We start from the raw sequence: 16,378 nt of genomic DNA, 5'->3' as shown, positions 1-16,378 counted from the left end.
TTTAATGTCATTATAATTTGGGATGCAATCAATAAAATATGTTCTCACCCATATAACGATATGGTAGCTCACATTATAATTATGTTACTCAAATTATTATGTCCTTCTTCTTAATAACAGAATCATTAAACGTCATAATTAAGCTATAAATATTAATAAATCATCGAATTCTTTATAATTTAATAGTACGTCATTGTTTTAGGATATAAATAACCAAGACAACAGTAACGCCACAATCAAACTACCATCGTTCTCAGTTTTTTCATAATATTCGGTTTTAACCGAAAACCGAACCGAATCCGAATTCGAATTCGGTTTTCGGTTCGGTTTTAACTTTGAATTCGGTTTTCGGTTTTGCCCAAAAAAAATTCAAAACCGAATACACCGAACCGAATAAACCGAACAAACCGAAAACCGAACCGATGAACACCCCTATGGTTAGTGTTGAATGTCAGACCATTTAACATTCATGGCCACTTAATCATAGTGCTTTATCAAACGCATTTAGAGGTAATGTAATTAAGTGGGCCAACTTGTTTACTCTATTGGGTTGATTTGATTTACTTAATTATAGACTTATATCTGGGTCAGTAATTAAACTAGAAATTTTTTGTTCATGTCTTGATAGCGAAAACAAATTCAAACACCCCACTTTAGCCTGCTACACAGAATAACCTCTTTATTTACTAATTTGTAACTTGTTATTTGAAATTCTGGAAAAGAATTGAAATACAAGAGCTTGACCCTTATTTTTAGATGTATTATGTCAAACCAATCAAACTTGTAAAATGAACGTTCAAATCTCCATAGGACCAAGCTCGACCACAAGAGCCGAAGGGTCAACGGGCCCACCTTTAATCATTGGCGGTTCAATCCCATTTCCGCTGTCAACCTTCCATGGCATTCTCTTTATTGTCGACTTATCTTGGTTGGCTGATAAGCTTGTTTCTTTTATCGTCTTGAACTGTACAAAACATAATTTGATACGATTACTACATGATAAAATCTGTTGATTCTAAAACGTTTGCATATATGACGCTGTACCGTTTTGGCTGCAAACATCTTCTTTAATTCTACTTTGGCTAATGTAGATAAGTTGACATCTTCACCAGCCTAATAACATTCATAACATGTAACCATTAAAAAAAAAAAGCAAACGAATTAGTGTTGCAAAACACGAATTTATATTTATGTAAATTGTAGCAAAGAATACGCATGGTGTATTGAGGTTACAATCAGCATTAGCAACAGATATCGACGTTTTAAAAAAGTGTATTGGCATAAAACAACGAAAACTTTGATTTATTTTACCTCATAAAGATGGGCTAATCGAAGGAGCACGCTTCCATCTTCCAGTTCCTGAAATTTAGAAGTTAGAGAAAGCTATGCAGGCCTGTAAGTCTTTATGTAATGAATCAAAATTGTTACCTGAAGTGTAATTAATGCGACATTAGGGGGTAAACTGTAGTTCGAATCCATTGTTGTTGATCTTGTTGAGTGAGTAGCTTTATAATCTTCTTGTTTCTGTTGAAAAAACGGTTATTGGGTTATTAAAATCTGAAATAAGTATGACCCGACTCGGCTTGAAACGCCCCCAAATTGATTTTTGTCATGAGTCTAATTTGACCTCACATGCCAAGCACGTGTTACTAACTGAATAACCTTCATCCTTCTTGTTGATGCTATAAATAGGACAGTAGCGTAGTATTTTGTACTTAGCTTAGATTTGTATTTGTGTGTAATCACAATTCTCCCTACTTTTTCTATAATCTTTAGATTGTAACAACAATTTCATCTTAATTGTGATTTCAATCTTTTGTAATCAATTTCAAGGCTCGTTTCTTTCTTCAAAGCTTTCAGGTTGATTACTAGGGCTTCTCCAATCTGTATAGATTCAGGAAGTCCATAACAATTGGTATCAAGAGCACTTTTCTGGACCAAGTTTTAGGATCAGGGATTTAAAAACAGAAGTTTTAAGGTTCATCAATGGAAACTGCTCGAATTACAAAACCAAATCAAGATGTTAAACAGTATCTTCAAGAAGTTTGTGATTCTTTGGAGAATCTGTCTCAGAAATTGGCGATGTGTGCAAACAATCAAGAATTCATGATTTGTGAAGTGCAAAGCCTAAGAGAAAAAAGGCAAGGTAAGAATCAAAATTTACACTTTTCATGTTATGAATCTAAAAATTCAGGAGTTAGTTCAGATTTTGCTGCTGAAATGAAGGAATTCAGGGTAAATGATAGTAATAGGGTAGACAAATTTGGAAATAAGAAGTTTGCACATGAGATGTTTGATGAAATGCCCAAAAGAAAAGGATTCAAACAAGAAGACACGGTTGAAGAGTATTATGATGCTTTTCAATCTGTGTATAACAATATGGGTTTTGATGAATGGTATCGTGTTAGCCTTTTCATTTGGGGTTTGCAACCGGAAATCAAAAAGTGGGTTGAGATGTATCAACCTAAGACTCTTTTGGATGCCTATGGTTTGGCTAAATTGCAAGAAGATATTAACAATGTCATGAAGAAACGAATCAATCCTTCGTTGTTGCATATTCATAATCTTGATGTTGGTAATGAAGTGAAGAATGACAATATTATTGTAGATGATATTGAAAGGCTGAATGAGGGGGCGAGCAACATTGCTTTGGAATCAATACCTTCTTTAGAAGTTAAAGATTCAAGTATCGTAGAAAATAGCAACGATATATCAGATATTTGTGAAAAGATTGATAGAGATAATCAAGACGAGTTTAATCCTACATTAGTAGAAGAGGAAATAAAGCATGTAGGCTTGGTTAGTAATAAAGAATCCAATAATAGGGTTGTTGGGAATCAAAATGATGGAGCAGAAGGGGCTGTGGCTACTAAACTAGCTACTCTCGAGATAACAGTTAATAATATACCATTTGGGTTATCAAAAATGGTTGTCTCTGAGAAGACTGATGAAGATTTAAAGTCTGCAAGCTTTGATGTGAACCGATCTCAAGCTGATTTTAATAAAAATGCAGATATAATAGCTGCTCAGAAAAGAAAGCGTGAGTACCTTGCTAATTACCTTGAGTGCAGACATAAACTAACTGATATGGAGTGGGACTTAGCTAACGAGTTTAATTGGATCCTAAACTATAAGGATCGATTCAAAAGGAAGGCAATGATACACTTGTGGCCCAAATGGAAGTCTAAACAGTTGAATGTTACTAATTTGGTGGTTGTTTTTGTGTGTGAGAAGTTAATATTTTACTTGGTCACGTTTGGGATTACAACTCGTTATTTTTATAACGTGGGTAAAGAGATTCTGGTTTTACAGGAAAAGGGGAGTGGAAAATTTAGAAAAGGTAGAGGTAAAGTGGGTCAATGGTTTCTTGGTGAAAAGGCAATTCAAACTTATATTCACCAGCTTGTGTCAATTAGTAACTTGGAAACACGTCAAATATGGTGGAGCGTGACGTGCCATGGGTTGGTGCATGTATGCTTTGTGGTGTTGGAAGATATCAAGAAGCATGTCCACAACAAGTTGCAAGTTGCTGAACAGCAGCTGCAACATTCGTAGCAAGTCATTTATGTGGAACAAATTATGCAAGGGTATTACATAATGGTGGTTGTTGCAATGTTATGCGATAATGGTTACAATATATCAGACTTTTGGGATGTCAATATGGTCATGGTACTAGTTGTGCAAGGCATCTCATTCTTGAGGTCAAGAATGTTTTAAGGAAGGTGGATTGTCATGAGTCTAATTTGACCTCACATGCCAAGCACGTGTTACTAACTGAATAACCTTCATCCTTCTTGTTGATTCTATAAATAGGACAGCAGCATAGTATTTTGTTCTTAGCTTAGATTTGTATTTGTGTGTAATCACAATTCTCCCTACTTTTTCTATAATCTTTAGATTGTAACAACAATTTCATCTTAATTGTGATTTCAATCTTTTGTAATCAATTTCAAGGCTCGTTTCTTTCTTCAAAGCTTTCAGGTTGATTACTAGGGCTTCTCCAATCTGTATAGATTCAGGAAGTCCATAACAATTTTCAAGCATAAAACCTCTTGAATCATTTTCCTAGAAAGGATTTAATTGAAATGATAGTAGTTTGTATATGTGAAAAACTAATTATGTCGACGCTTTAAAAGATTTTGACAAAAAAGTTTTTACGGGTCAAACCGACCCGTTTGACTCAAAAAAGTCAACCATCTTTGACCCGTTTGAAAATTAGTGTATTTTTGTTGCTAATTATGATACACAGCATCCATTTCTAATTTGTTGGCAAAACATACCTCATGTGTAAAAGCTAAGAGGAGGGGTGAATAAATCTCTTGACCCGTTGTTCGGCGCCAGCGTGATCCGCTACCAATGTTGTCCACACTTATATAATAATTTCCTTTAATCTGAAACCATATATTGTATCAATAACCTTAGTCTCATTCTTGGGTCCCACAATCACCTATATGGGACCCACAGATCAGCTAACAAAAGATATATACATGTCGATAGTACCATACCGCAAGTCCTTGACAAGTAGTCTTATTACACACAGTTTCATCCAAAGCTTCACCTACTCCTCTACTATCATCATACAACATCCGCCTTATAAAGAAAATAATATTAATAAAAATTAATTAAATGGAAAAATACTACATGAAAAAGTAGACGTAAGACCGCGTATTGTAGAAAACGAGTGAGTACCGATGAAACATAATCTCCATTTGACCATCTTTAATGCTAGCTCCACCAGTAGCACGGTCAACAAGAATTGACAATTCAGTTTTATTGTCAGTTGTGAACATTCCAAGATTGAGCTGAAAATAAAAAATTATAAACCGTTCCTGAGTTTTTTTTTAGCTACGGTGATCCCTTCATTTTACAAATGTTGTGTAGGTGATCCTTCCTTCTAATTTCCGTTAAAAAAGTCCGTTAAAGATGGGATGTGCAACGCAAGTGAAGGTTAACTTGTCATTAATTAGGACTATGAAAATAATAGAACCATGAATTTATATTAAAGGTTGAGAGATTTACGGGATAATAATTTCCGGCTACAGGTTGTGTGACTTGAAGAGGCCAGTCTTCTCTATAATCTCGTACCTGAAAATAAATCAAAATTACATCATTCTTAAAATATTAGCGAGAATAGTTGTTGAGCATTTAGATTAGCGTGTAACGGGATATTACCCTTTTGAGAAAGTCCCGTCCGTTAGAATCGGTATAAAAGACCTTGTCGGTGGCTATATCGGCTGTAACTCTTGTAATGACTTCTTTTCCAACACCATCATCCGTAGGAATCGGACCAATCTAAATATCAAATTGATTTTTTAGAGTTTAGTGTTCTATGTGTTTGTACATGCCAATAGATTAAATGAACTTTTTTATGAAACAAGAACTGTAGATGTACTTACTATGAACTCAAATTCGGCATGTTCTTTATCTTTGTAAACTCTAGTCACCTGAAAAAATGAAAATTAAAAACCTGGGTCATATTTTAGAGAACTTGTCTGAAGTAGTTTTTTTTTTAGATCGATACGGACATATTAGAGGTTGCAAAACAAGCGTTGGGTAACATGTCAAAACAGGTATTTTTGATAGGGGTAAGGGGTTGGTTGAACTAATTCACTTCCTATTCAATGAATTCTCAAATGTATAATTATTATATCAAACGAGGGGGGATAAGACCCACGCGTTTGTGACAACCCGGAAATTTCCAACCAAATTTAAACTTTAATCTTTATATGTTTCCGACACAATAAGCAATATTTGTTAAGTTAAATTTCAAGAATTTTAAACTATGTTCATACATTCATTCAACCTCGACCAAGTTCCAACGATTCACGAACCATTAAACGAATATGATTATATATGTATATGTGTATATATATTATAACTTGAAACGTAAACAAAATATTAGATTAAATACTTTATATGATTGTATCTGTTTCAAAATGTTTATCAATGGAATTAGAAGATAAGATCAAATGATTGAATTATCAGATATATTAAATTATGATTACAATTCTCTGTTGAAAGGCCCACATTGATTTGAGAAATCTTTCCATTTTAACAATATTCGGAAAATGGTAAAGTAATTTATAAATAAGAACAAATTGTCAATCATTGAGAACTAGACAAAGGATAGTGGAAGATTGAATCTCATAAAGACTCGATTGATCTATTTAGTTTCAAACGTACAAAAACGTTTTCAGTTTAAAAAGAACTTTATTATTAAAACGTATATAACTTTTATAAATATCTAGAACCACTTTTGACAACTCATTACTTAACTAGTATGATAAAGATAACGATATTTATATTTTATTTTATTAAATATATATAACGATTTAAATTAATATTATATATATTTATACGCGTATAATACGTACATAGTTTTATACTTTTACTATACTTAAACTTTACCTTTACTTTATTTTTACTTTACTTTAACTTTAATAATTCACTTTAATAATTCATACTTTAATAATTTATACTTTAATAATTCACTTTAATAATTCATACTTTAATAATTCACTTTAATAATTCATACTTTAATAATTCACTTTAATAATTCATACTTTAATAATTCACTTTAATAATTCAAAAATCTATTATAAATAGAATTCAATAGGTTTCATTATTTCATAGAAACTTAAAAATATTTTTCTCTAAACTCTCTCAATCGATTTACATATATATATTTACTCCGTATTATTTCAAGATATTATTAGTATACATAAAATATTACGACGGAGTGTTGTCCGAGTGATTTCGAAATTGTTTTTCGAGTAGGATAGGATTAAGGAAATTATGGGTTATAGCTATGGAGGTGATTGAGTATGGTTCATGGGTATGCTCGTGAGGTCAATATAGTGTTTATCATTTCCGTTGCGTCTACGTACCTTTCCTGCAATATTGAATCTCAATATTGATACGTGAGTACTCATAATTTAACTTTTACATACTAATAGTGTATCCCTGACTAGTGTTCGAGTATTTAGGATTATGCATGCTTGTACTTTTGATATTGCCCTTAGACAGGTTAGGTTGAATCTTGAATTAGTTACACTTGCGGTTGAGATAAGGTATAAGATATGCATGTTCTGGGAAAGCTAGCGAAAAATTAAGAACTTTTCCTTTAGATATCGAATGGTTTCGATGAACGGATTAGAAGTTATAATCAATTGAATTTTCGATATTTTTATTAAAAATGATTATTATTATCGTCGTTTTTATCGTCGTTCTAGTTTTATCTTATTATTATCATTATTATTATCTTTATCAATAAAAGGGATTTATCATTAAAAATTGTTTTTTTTTACTATCGTTATTATCGTTAAAGTTATAATTAGTATTATTATTATTATTATTATTATCCAATTATCATTATTATTATTAGTATTATTATTATTATTATCATTATTAATATATATATATATCAGTATTTAAAAATGGTTATTGTTATTGTTATTATTATTATTATTATTACTATATTATCATTAAGATAATTATTAGTATTATCGTTAATAATATTATAGTAACTATCATTATTAATATTAGTGTAATTAAAACAAATAATTGTAACACCTAAATATTTTGATTACTATTATTATCATTATTATGAACACGATATAAAAGACGATTAAAAGCTATTAAACGAAACGATTAGAAAATAATGAGTAAGAGTATCATGATGAAATTAAAATATTATAAGATATTAATTTAGATAAAATTATCGTTCTTATTATTTTTATCATTACTATTATTATTAAAAGTATCGTTAGTTTTAAAACTATCATTTTAACAAAAATTATCATTTTAATAGAAATGTCATTGTTACTATAAAATATCATTATTATTATTATTTTAAATAGAATTATTATTTTAAAGATAATATTAAAAATTATCGTAAATATTAAAGTTATCATAATTAGAATTATCGTTTTATCATAATGTCATCTTAGTAATTATAAATATTGATATTTTTATAATAATAATTATTATTACAAAATAATACAACTTTTACTTACTATCATTATAGATATTATTTTATCAAATAAATATGTGATACAAACATATTTTACTACGTGTAATAACTTACTTTAATAATACCTATCATATTATCTTTATGATATTAAATGAACCCTATAAATTTTATTACTTAATATATATAAAAGTATATTTTATTATATAAATTTAATATAAAATTTTATTTATTAATAAATAAATTATATTATTTACTCTAATAAATCTTTTAAAAATATAAAACGACGATATTTAAACTATATATTAATCATGTATAGATTTTTGGAAATTATTTTGAGTCAAATTTACTTTTGTTGACTTTTGCATATTAGTCTCGAGCATTAGGATTGTGGTACACTATGACTTGACCTAATTTGTTAGACAAATATTGACTAACATATAAATATATATAATTAATTTAGGTTCGTAAATCCGAGGCCAACCTTGCACTTGTTCAATGACGTTATATGTATTTTTACTACGAAATACAGTATGGTGAGTTTCATTTGCCTTTTTACCCTTTATATTTTTGGGCTGAGAATACATGCGCAACTTTTATAAATGTTTTACGAAATAGACACAAGTACGTGAAACTACATTCTATGGTTGAATTATCGAAATCGAATATGCCCCTTTTTATTAAGTCTGGTAATCTAAGAATTAGGGAACAGACACCCTAATTGACGCGAATCCTAAAGATAGATCTATTAGGCCTAACAAACCCCATCCAAAGTACCGGATGCTTTAGTACTTCGAAATTTATATCATGTCCGAAGGAGGATCCCGGAATGATAGGGGATATTCTTATATGTATCTAGTTAATGTCGGTTACCAGGTGTTCACCATATGAATGATTATTTTTGTCTCTATGCATGGGACGTATATTTATGAGAACTGAAAATGAAATTCTTGTGGTCTATTAAAATGATGGAAATAAATGATTATGATAAACTAATGAACTCACCAACCTTTTGGTTGACACTTTAAAGCATGTTTATTCTCAGGTGTTAAAGAAATCTTCCGCTGTGCATTTGCTCATTTTAAAGATATTACTTGGAGTCTTTCATAGCATATTTCGAAGAACGTTGCATTCGAGTCATTGAGTTCATCAAAGATTATTATTAAATCAATTTATAGTTGGATAGTGGATATTATGAAATGGTATGCATGCCTGTCAATTTTCGATGTAAAGAAAGTTTGTCTTTTAAAAACGAATGCAATGTTTGTAAAATGTATCATATAGAGATCAAATACCTCGCAATGTAATCAACTATTGTGAATCGTTTATAATGTATATGAACGGGTCCTTTCAGTTGGTATCAGAGCGGTGGTCTTAGCGAACCAGGTCTGCATTAGTGTGTCTAACTGATAAGTCGATAGGATGCATTAGTGAGTCTGGACTTCGACCGTATCTGCATGTCAAAAGTTTTGCTTATCATTTTGTGTCGAAAATTAACTACTTATCATCCTCAGGAAATTACCTGCTTATCATTTTTAGTCTAAGACACGTCTTGCTGTATTGATTGCATGAATAGTGTATAGACAAAAATTCATATCTTAGCATATCTGCTAAATCATATCTTATTGTATCTGTTACTTTAAACTTTGCCTGACATATCCCGCAAAGTCCTCCGTAATCTACGAAATCTTTTGATCTATATATATATATATATTCTATGTAATTAGAATATCATCCGTTAGCCAAAATCATTTCATATCGAAAAAAAAAATCCTTTATCCAATCGTACGAAATGGAATTCGTCATCAGTTCAAGTCACTTAGATTCCGAAATGGAATCCCATTCAAGCTCCGAAAGCAGTGTGACCGGAATAGATCAACCAATCAGTCATCACCTATTCTGGATGAATTGGGGATGGGTTCGTAGCCTCCTCAATTATTGGAGACAAGAAGAAGGTGATCCCTTCCATCCACCACATTGCCCTCTTGATGAAGAACCTGAAGCACTTACCGGCGAACCTGTCCGAAACACCATTTTCTCGCTCATTTCCAGAGTATCTCGTCACGATTATATATTACATCAAATTTTAGATTTTATTTATCCGCTCGTCCGAACCAACAATCACCCCGGTGTAATAGAAGAAGTCAACGAGCTTCGCGCTCGGGTAGTGGCTTTGGAGAATATGGTGCAGAGATTACAAACACCAGCAGCAGCATCAGCAGCATAACCAGTACCACCATCATCAACGCCAACAGTACCATTACCACCTCCAACCACAACCGCGTCGTAAACCTCAACTTCACAATCTGTCCCACGAGCATCAACGTCATACGCACCATAGATACCAAGGAGTACCAACAACAATAACTGACGAAGTATTAATTCATAACTTCATTGGAGAAACATTTCGCGGCGATTATGTAATCTCTAAAGTCTTAGAGATTATCTAATCTAGCCCTAACCATAAATCAGTTAAGCGAACCAAAATAATGGAAGGAAGAGTAGAAACCCTGACAAAAATGGTGTGTGATTAACAAGCTAAACTTGCTATACCAACAACATCAATAGTACCATCAGCGTTACCAGCATCGTCAGTACAGTCAACATCCGAATCAACAACACCGATAACATCACAAACTCCGTCAGTTCAAGAATCACTGTGGACATCATTACGGATCAATAACGTTTATATTGTATCAACGAGTTATGAAGAATTAACTCATTTCCTCTGAAGAAATTATATGTATATTATATATATATATATATATATATATATATTGAAATAAATCTTTCAGTGCTAAGCTATTGTGTGTGAATCTTAACTACTCGGTTAATTCATATTACAAATATGCAATAATGTACGTCCTTCGGCCGCAACTTAACCAGCGTTAACTACAATCTCTGTCGCAATTCAACAAATTCCAATTCATAATAAATCAAGTATATATTTGATTTTACACTTTCATCATCAATGTACCCGAAACTTTTCAGATAACATCATTCTTACTTTGCGAAATTCACAAGAATTCCACGAACCGAACACCATACATCAACAAATAACGAAGTATTGATTCATAATTTCAATGTCATTAAAGAAATACTGCGTAAAAGTTATGTACTTTTTAAAGCCTTTAGGGATTATTCAATTCTAGTTTCAACCGTAAATCAAATGAGTTTAATTTAACATTAACTCATTAAATATATGTTACATCTGAAGAAAATATACATATATATATTTTCATAAAGACTGTAATAAAATTCTTTTGTACAAAATATTAATTGTGAAATTTTTTTTTAACGGGTAGGTAATACCCGAGAGATATATAAATTCACAATTAATATGTTACATTCTTCGAATCTGATTCAGCAAATCATCCATTATACTCCCTACTTTCACAACAATATACATTCTTTTATAGAAATCAAAACAACCATACTCATTCAAAATTTAATTACATATTCTGATTTTGAAATCTCAAAATTTAACTTGAGATATGACCAAAATCATCACTCTTAGATCCTTACATCTTTCACAAGCTATATTTTAACTTCAAAACTGTGTTAGAACATCAAATGTATGTTAACGATTACAATCTGTGTTCAAACCCTTCGAAAATTTCTGAAGACACTTCGAATGATGAGCAATCGAGATGATGATCCAACCACATGTTACCCACAGTTATGTACCCGAAAAACTCTTGAAACCAAAGTAAAAGTTTAAACAACGTATCCGCGTCAGAATCTTTGGCATTTATTAGCAAAAATAACTTTGCGACTCCTATTCAAAGTAGTCAGTTTTGTCACAGCTCCAGCAAGTCAACTTCGACTTTTCAGTCAGACTAACCTTATTATAACCTTGAGATATACACCATCGTTACCAGGGAACCTTTTACATTCCACCATATTATTAGCAGATGTACCAACAACTTCATTACCCTTTGACTTTAGCCTCTCCAAAAAGTCATCATAATTATTCATTGAAACCCCATCATTTACTCATTCGCATCTTGTAATGAGAATTTCCATACGAATCATTGGAAATTAGCAATCAGTATTTTGAAATCTTGCAGCATGTCTGCGCCAACAGTTATATGTGTATATATAACGTCTATCTTCTGGACTTAATTTGAATGTGAAGTTTCTGAAAAACACTCCGAACTACGAATTGGTTCTCCGAAAATGGAAAAAATGCTGATGAAGCAGCAAAAACTATAAACGACTTTAAATGGTAAAAGCTGGATGATAATGATGAAGTGTGCTGGCAAAGTGCAGAAAAAGAGAAGTTTTGGAACTGGAAAACGGATTGAGCAAAGTAGGAAGGAGGCTGTGGACAAATTACAAAGACTGAACCTGACTTTAAAGGATCCAAATGATTCAGTACCTGCTGAAGTCATTAACGAATACCTTGCTCCTGACTCTAAACCCCTGCGGACAATATTCTTCATCATCCTCTGATATTAGAAATTCTAAAATATCATCATATCTTTCATTATAAATATCCTCCATATTTCTGAAGATATTTTCTTAATTTTTCTTATTTGAAATCATTTACCTCTTCGCGCTATCTGTATTACATCATAAAAGAAACTATTTTAGTTTCTAAATTCTGAAAGATTCAAGTTTAAAATAGGAATATTTTGAAGTAGTGTTGAGAACTGAAGCATGAATTAGTATAATATAATGACACTTGATCAATGTGATTATATTACAGTAAGTCATGCTGAGTTTCTAAATGGAACATGATGATTCACAGATCATAACATCATCATGTGCCATGTTATACGACTCTTGTATTCTATTTAACCTCTAAAATATCAAGAAAATATTTCTTGATGATTCGGCCTTTTCCAAGGTATTCTAGTAATTTGACAAGTCAAGATCGTGCCATCACAATTTCCTTCCTAGAACATTAACAATGTTCATTCTAAAATTCATATATGTGAATTCTGGACCATTACAAGCGGTGCTTAATCGCAAGAAGAAGAAACGAAAGGACAAAACTCCGAAATAGAAATTGGGGTATAAATTGCATCAAATAAAAGAGAGCATTAACTGTGAATGATAATGATTATAGAAGACAGAAGCAGAGACTTTGAAATATAAGGGAACATATAAAGCCCAACGACAAACCAGAAATTATAAACCATATATCGATGCATATAGCAATATAAAGACACGGGAGAACTAGAAACACTATAAACCCAAGAGTATAGTAGAAGTAAATAGATTCTTCCGGCGGTAGATGAAAAAGAAGAATGACCGATATGAAAGTTAGAAGTATATCGAGAATCAGAGCTGGATGGAGCATATTGATGAATACTTTAAAATATGAGTTGAGAGGGAAAGAATAGAAGGTGATGAAACATGACTAGGAACTTAGAAATCAACAGATTTAACTCACACAATGGTAGAATAAGTGAATCAAACCCTCTAGTGAATAGGTTAATTTTTTTTTTTTTTGATTAATTTAGTCAAACCACAACTAAATCAAGTGTGATTAGATCAACACCTAGAGCTATTATTCACCACATGGGTGATTTGGACTGAGAGAGAATCGGAGGAGCTCACTAGATCTGAGTGTGTGTAACAAATAAGAGGCTTAACCTAAAATGAAGAACATAAGACTTTATATACCCCTGCTGTTGACTCACCCATACGATTCATTCATCACACGTACGAGTTGGCTTCATCAGCCGTACGAGTGATCACTCACTCGTGTCTTCTCATTTAGGTTGTAATTGTGACTTAGCTCAGCATCAACCGTGCGTATGAGCCTGTCAGCCGTACTAGTGAGGCTTCACTCGTACGTCTGACTAAGTCTAACATAGTCAAACATCTAAATCTCGTTCCTGCAGTTCCTGTAACCACATACAAACACAGGATAATAATGAGCAATCATGGTGGCCTGTAAACTGTTGTACCTGCAATGGACGTGGGTAGATGTCTAGGGACTTGCATAAAATGCATCAACATAAGGTGTGAGTTGTAAGGAAACGAAGGAGGTGAATTTATAAGAAAATCTCCGACAGAATAATTAAAATGGACGATCGCATTTAAAGCGGATCCTAATTTCCTTGATTACCGGAGAGTTAAATCTTATTAAGAAGATTTTCTTCAAATCCCTTGAAATCTGGGAATCAATCATATCTACGTCAAATGATAAGATGAATCTACACTTACTCATTTCACTCTTCTATGTTAGCTTCATTCGTACTCTTCATATAAATGGATTGTTTATCCAAATTATTCGCTGATGATAAAACTCTAATTTTCAGCCCGTATGTATCATGAAAACATACTTATTATCATTCACGACCTTTCCACTTAAATTTCGGGACGAAATTTCTTTAACAGGTAGGTACTGTGACAACCCGGAAATTTCCAACCAAATTTAAACTTTAATCTTTATATGTTTCCGACACAATAAGCTATATTTGTTAAGTTAAATTTCAAGAATTTTAAACTATGTTCATACATTCATTCAACCTCGACCAAGTTCCAACGATTCACGAACCATTAAACGAATATGATTATATATGTATATGTGTATATATATTATAACTTGAAACGTAAACAAAATATTAAATTAAATACTTTATATGATTGTATCTGTTTCAAAATGTTTATCAATGGAATTAGAAGATAAGATCAAATGATTGAATTATCAGATATATTAAATTATGATTACAAGTCTCTGTTGAAAGGCCCACATTGATTTGAGAAATCTTTCCATTTTAACAATATTCGGAAAATGGTAAAGTAATTTATAAATAAGAACAAATTGTCAATCATTGAGAACTAGACAAAGGATAGTGGAAGATTGAATCTCATAAAGACTCGATTGATCTATTTAGTTTCAAACGTACAAAAACGTTTTCAGTTTAAAAAGAACTTTATTATTAAAACGTATATAACTTTTATAAATATCTAGAACCACTTTTGACAACTCATTACTTAACTAGTATGATAAAGATAACGATATTTATATTTTATTTTATTAAATATATATAACGATTTAAATTAATATTATATATATTTATACGCGTATAATACGTACATAGTTTTATACTTTTACTATACTTAAACTTTACCTTTACTTTATTTTTACTTTACTTTAACTTTAATAATTCACTTTAATAATTCATACTTTAATAATTTATACTTTAATAATTCACTTTAATAATTCATACTTTAATAATTCACTTTAATAATTCATACTTTAATAATTCACTTTAATAATTCATACTTTAATAATTCACTTTAATAATTCAAAAATCTATTATAAATAGAATTCAATAGGTTTCATTATTTCATAGAAACTTGAAAATATTTTTCTCTAAACTCTCTCAATCGATTTACATATATATATTTACTCCGTATTATTTCAAGATATTATTAGTATACATAAAATATTACGACGGAGTGTTGTCCGAGTGATTTCGAAATTGTTTTTCGAGTAGGATAGGATTAAGGAAATTATGGGTTATAGCTATGGAGGTGATTGAGTATGGTTCATGGGTATGCTCGTGAGGTCAATATAGTGTTTATCATTTCCGTTGCGTCTACGTACCTTTCCTGCAATATTGAATCTCAATATTGATACGTGAGTACTCATAATTTAACTTTTACATACTAATAGTGTATCCCTGACTAGTGCTCGAGTATTTAGGATTATGCATGCTTGTACTTTTGATATTGCCCTTAGACAGGTTAGGTTGAATCTTGAATTAGTTACACTTGCGGTTGAGATAAGGTATAAGATATGCATGTTCTTGGAAAGCTAGCGAAAAATTAAGAACTTTTCCTTTAGATATCGAATGGTTTCGATGAACGGATTAGAAGTTATAATCAATTGAATTTTCGATATTTTTATTAAAAATGATTATTATTATCGTCGTTTTTATCGTCGTTCTAGTTTTATCTTATTATTATCATTATTATTATCTTTATCAATAAAAGGAATTTATCATTAAAAATTGTTTTTTTTTATTACTATCGTTATTATCGTTAAAGTTATAATTAGTATTATTATTATTATTATTATCCAATTATCATTATTATTATTAGTATTATTATTATTATTATCATTATTAATATATATATATATATATATATCATTATTTAAAAATAGTTATTGTTATTGTTATTATTATTATTATTACTATATTATCATTAAGATAATTATTAGTATTATCGTTAATAATATTATAGTAACTATCATTATTAATATTAGTGTAATTAAAACAAATAATTGTAACACCTAAATATTTTGATTACTATTATTATCATTATTATGAACACGATATAAAAGACGATTAAAAGCTATTAAACGAAACGATTAGGAAATAATGAGTAAGAGTATCATGATGAAATTAAAATATTATAAGATATTAATTTAGATAAAATTAT

General features: G+C 30.8%; 1 protein-coding gene across 1 annotated transcript; it reads right to left on the bottom strand.

The window, feature by feature from the left end:
• Nucleotides 1-652: 652 nt before the first annotated feature.
• On the bottom strand, nt 653-5,505 carry LOC139850555 (alpha-mannosidase-like). Its single transcript, XM_071840121.1, has 10 exons — nt 5,397-5,505; nt 5,173-5,292; nt 5,020-5,085; nt 4,690-4,802; nt 4,506-4,590; nt 4,281-4,391; nt 1,429-1,524; nt 1,312-1,359; nt 1,045-1,113; nt 653-964 (listed from the first exon to the last, which is right to left on the bottom strand). Exons 4-10 carry the CDS (start codon nt 4,788-4,790, stop codon nt 797-799), a joined length of 678 nt encoding a protein of 225 aa, XP_071696222.1. The 5' UTR covers nt 4,791-4,802; nt 5,020-5,085; nt 5,173-5,292; nt 5,397-5,505; the 3' UTR covers nt 653-796.
• Between the last annotated feature and the right edge of the window lie 10,873 nt (nt 5,506-16,378).

The sequence above is a fragment of the Rutidosis leptorrhynchoides genome, chromosome 5 (assembly GCF_046630445.1).
Source record: "Rutidosis leptorrhynchoides isolate AG116_Rl617_1_P2 chromosome 5, CSIRO_AGI_Rlap_v1, whole genome shotgun sequence".
Classification (NCBI taxonomy): domain Eukaryota; kingdom Viridiplantae; phylum Streptophyta; class Magnoliopsida; order Asterales; family Asteraceae; genus Rutidosis; species Rutidosis leptorrhynchoides.
Note: the sequence above shows the minus strand (reverse complement) of the source record. Positions and strands in the feature narration are given on the sequence as shown.

What these genes read in the sequence shown, in the direction of transcription:
- LOC139850555 (XM_071840121.1), bottom strand. Translation starts at nt 4,790, where the DNA reads ATGTTCACAACTGACAATAAAACTGAATTGTCAATTCTTGTTGACCGT. An exon ending in CTACTTGTCAAGGACTTGCG is followed by an intron (nt 4,392 to 4,505) that starts GTATGGTACTAT and finishes ATATGGTTTCAG; the next exon opens with ATTAAAGGAAATTATTATAT. An exon ending in AGATGTTTGCAGCCAAAACG is followed by an intron (nt 965 to 1,044) that starts GTACAGCGTCAT and finishes TGTTTTGTACAG; the next exon opens with TTCAAGACGATAAAAGAAAC.